The following is a 4,320-nucleotide window of genomic DNA, read 5'->3' as shown; positions in this document are numbered from 1 at the left end:
GTTGTAGAACACAACAAGGCCAAGCCCCACTCATTGCTGTTGGGAATGTGCTGTGAAAGAGCCAGACAGGTGTGTAGGAATGATGGGGGTGGGGGACATGCAGGAGCAGGAAAGCCCTGTTGAGCAGAAATGAGGAATCCAACAGGGAAGGGCACAATGGGGGATGGGAAGCAAGACTGAATAATGGGGGAGCATAGCCCATCAGCTGGGTCAAACACTGCAACAGTGAGCTCGGGAATGAGCATTGTTGGGAGGCCCAGGCAGACAGGCAGGCTGTCACAATTGTGGAGCCTGCCAGCCGTGGCCTTCTAATTCAGGGACTCAGTGACTGGGTTTTAGGTCCTAGAGGGGACCTCGCAGGACAAGGTAGGCCCTGTCCTAGAGAGCTGGCAGTTCTATTCAAGCTCAGCCATGGAGAATAAGATGGGGACATTCCGAATCAAGGGCAGGGCCAATCTTGTCTCAAGAATAAGGAAAAAGCCCAGAATCTACTGGCCCAAGTTAAGATTTGGCTCTTGAGGATGTCAGTGAGGATAACTCTGTAGATAGAAAAGATGTGGAACTTGTAATCCTGCATGACTGTGATGTAAGGAACCAAGGACCAGAGAAGCAAAGTGACTTTGATATCCACAATCACATTCCTCATTGGCCACAGACCTAGGCTTAAAGCCCAGTTCTTATGATTCCACCAGGCAGGGCAGAGTTCTAACTTACCAGGGTCTGCCTGCCGTCTGCACTGGGGCCCTTGGTGTTTATGGTGATGCCTTGAGGACAGTTACAGGAGTGTGCCCTGTGGATAAACATTTTTATGTTGATTATTGAAGGGTTCTGGTATAAGATTTTGACCAAAAATTCTGCAGCTAAAAGAAAGCGTGATGATTGAGTTTGACAATGACAATGACCGTTCCCATTTCTATTCCTCTCTGGGGGCTGGAGAGAGAAGAATAAATGCATGGAGTTTGACTGCACAGCAATGGCACAAAAATCCATCTGCACAGGAGAAATTCTCCACAAAGGGTGACGACACAATATGCAGGGGGAGAACAGATGCCTTGGGCAAAGAATTTCATAAGGAGTTGTGGCATCTCAGATTCTCGGCAAGTTGCAGCAGCTGTCTCCACGGTGATATGCTTTTTAGGAAATCCATATGATATACTGGGCCTATTCAGGGTCCACTCTATATACTTTCAATGCTAGTGGCTGACCTAAAGGAGCAGAAGGAAACCTATTTAAACTAACTTAAATAATAGAGGGGTGTGTTATATTTTTAGAACCCCAGCACAGAAAATTCAGAGAATCAGAAATTCAGGAGCCCAGGCTGTTCTCTCTCTGTCTTGCAAGGGCTTTTGGAGCCTTGCAGGGACTCTGTGGTTCCCTCTGGTTCTCTCTTACCTCTCTCGATCACTTTCTTCTACTCACCTACGCGCCAACATGACTGGCAGGCCAATCACACAACATCACGCTCAAACTCCATTCTCTGAGAATTCTTCAGTCAGATTTTTAAGAGGCAGACACTGGTGGATTCAGCTCAGTGTCCAGAGTAATTCTCCATGAGTCAGATGTGTATCCCTAGTTCCAATCAACTCTGATGAGGGAGGTGATGCAACAGGTGATGAGGAATGAGTAAAGCCATAGTGGGAGGCAAAGGTTAGCATCTCTACAGTAGACTTTTAGAGACAGTGATCCTGAGATTTGGAGGATCCCCAGGCTGCAGCACATAGCCATTTACCACTGTTCCTGCTAGAGAAGATCTAATGTGTCTACTATCATTTCAGTGGTCACAGTCCCTCAGTAATCCTAAGATCCCAGAACCTTGCTGGATGTGCAGTCTTCCAGTTTAACAACAGAAACAGTATTTCTACAAATGGGGTCCAGCTGACATTGGGAGCCAATGACATTGGCCAAAGAAGAACTCATAGTGTGCATTTATTTGACCTTGCATTTGACACGAACATTCTTATAGTGGTTGTGAGAGTGAGTTGTGGAGTTGTACTCTGAAATTCACATCCTGGCCCCTCTACCCAATAACCAACCACATGGCCCCAAGCAGGTTACTTAGCCTCTTTAGGTCTGTTTCCCCATCTGTGAAAAGTACATAATAAAACCACTTTGTGGAAAATAAAACATACCCCAGAGCTGGTGAGGAATATGCTCTAAAAATTGTTTTGATCCCTAGAAAGTACTGGGTAAATGTCACCTGTAACTGCTGTCATTTAGTTAATTTCCCTGTCATGTCTTATGGACCCAAATGAATTCAGGACTCTGCATCAATGGCTTCCCCACATTCCTTACAGCTCTTGCCCTAATGTCTTCCCCAGACCCTTGCATGCGCTAAGTGTTAACAAGTACTTCGGTTCATTAACTGTGGCTCTGAGTCGAAAAACTTCTCATAATCAAAGTTGGAAAAGGATGCACAAAGAATAAAACCTTGACCTGATTTTGAGCAATTTGCTGACTCCTGAGAGTACATCTTTCAAACTTTCCTTTTGGATGGTTTGAGTACGTGCTCCTCTCTTAAAATAAAGTGAAGAGCCCAGAAGATTTCTCCAGTTTCTTTGATTCATGTCGATGCTGTCTAAAAGTTGTTGTCTTCTATACAGAAGAAGGTGTAATGTAGTCCTTGCGATTTCTGCTAGATCCCAGAGCTGGAAAACCACACCAGAAGCTTCAAGATTCACTCTTCCTTGTTCTTTAATCCTGCAGGAGCCAAGTTGTCCTGAAAGACCATGAACTTGTCTTCTGAGCACTGCAACATATCAGATTGGCTGAGGCTGGAAGCAACGGTGAAGGCCTCTGTGTACACAGTTGCCTTCTTCTTTGCCACATCTGTCACTGTCATCATCGTCACAATAGTGTCACAGAATTTGAAGCTGAAGAAAGAGGCCCGATACATCCTCCTGTGTCACCATCTGCTGTGCATCTCCGCCTACTGTGGCCTGGGGGTGGTATTCCAAGGGATGCGGGCTCTGCTGGCCAATAGTCCAGTGCTGATGTGCTGGGTGGTATTTGGGGTCCAGCTAAGTGTTGGAGAAGGGATCCTCTTCACCCTGGCCTTGATGGCTGTCAACACTTACCTAGCCATTTGCTGGCCTTTGAAATCTCTGTCTTTTGTAGATTCAGTTAAGTATAGGGTTCTGGCTGGGTCTTGGACAATCATTATATTCAAGAATGTTTGCTTATTTCTCATAGAGGGTACTAGCCCCACTCAGGGTGCTGTTTTTAAATCTGAACCCCTTTGTCCTGTGATCTTGAATGGCTCTGCTGCCAGAGCCATTGGCATGGTTTTCCTTTTCCTTCTTCTGTGCATCATTCTTGTAAGTTACTCTCTGATCTACCAAGAAGGGAAACGGGCTGGCCATTTTAATAGATCAAATATCAAAGCAAGGAAAACAGTCCTTATTCATTTAGTGCAGATGGGTTTACATGTGATACCAACCCTGATATTCATAGGTTTGGGAAAGATGTGTGGGTTGTTTTTCTTTGTTTTAAATCTGGTGCTTTTTGGAGTCTTTGCATTTGCCCAATGTCTTAACCCTCTGATCTATGGGCTCTGGAACAAAGAGCTGCAAAGCAGATTGTACCGTTGGATGTGCTGTCAGTTGTGGTGTGGTCACATGATGACCAACAGAGAGACAGTTTAACCCGAAATTCAGCCATACTGAATCAATAACTCTAGCCCTAATGGATCATTAGCTACGGTTGAGGACTTACCTTTTACTCAACCATATGAGTAAGTCAGAGTTATTCCTCTGGCTTGCAAATTTTACTGCTGTGTACATGGAATTGGCTTCTGTGAAATCACTTTATGTCTTTAAATTTAAACCCAGATCAACATTTTTGGCAGCATGTCGTACTGTGTCTCAGTAACGAGGCAGTTTTTGAGAATGCACTAATTCTTAAAAACTGAGAAACAGTCCATGGCTGATAGGAAGAGAAGAAGTTTGGCTGTTCCTTTATTATTAATTAGGCATAGGCTTGGCTACATGTAATAACAAAACAGAAACAAAATAACAATGACTTTTTTTTAATTAAATTTTTTATTTATTTTCAGTGTAACAGTATTCATTGTTTTTTCACCACACCCAGTGCTCCATGCAATCTGTGCCCTCCCTAATACCCACCACCTGGTTCCCCCTAACAATGACTTTTTTAAGGTTTGAGATTGTTTGTTTGTTTGTTTGTTTCTGATGTAAAAGGAATCTGGAGGTAAACAATCCAGTCCTATACAGCAGCTTTGTAGGCAACAGGTTCATTCTCTTCTATTCTGCCATGATTACTATACTGCCTCACGACCAAGATGGCTGTTAATGCTCCTGTCAT

General features: G+C 44.1%; 1 protein-coding gene across 1 annotated transcript; it reads left to right on the top strand.

Annotated features, from left to right (window-relative positions):
• Nucleotides 1-2,726: 2,726 nt before the first annotated feature.
• LOC308340297 (odorant receptor 131-2-like) lies at nt 2,727-3,641 on the top strand (the record flags this gene model as incomplete). Its single annotated transcript, XM_080799431.1, has 1 exon — nt 2,727-3,641. One exon carries the CDS (start codon nt 2,727-2,729, stop codon nt 3,639-3,641), a length of 915 nt encoding a protein of 304 aa, XP_080655557.1.
• Between the last annotated feature and the right edge of the window lie 679 nt (nt 3,642-4,320).

This window comes from Martes martes (genome assembly GCF_963455335.1).
Source record: "Martes martes genome assembly, chromosome: 3".
In the NCBI taxonomy this organism is placed as follows: Eukaryota; Metazoa; Chordata; class Mammalia; order Carnivora; family Mustelidae; genus Martes; species Martes martes.
Note: the sequence above shows the minus strand (reverse complement) of the source record. Positions and strands in the feature narration are given on the sequence as shown.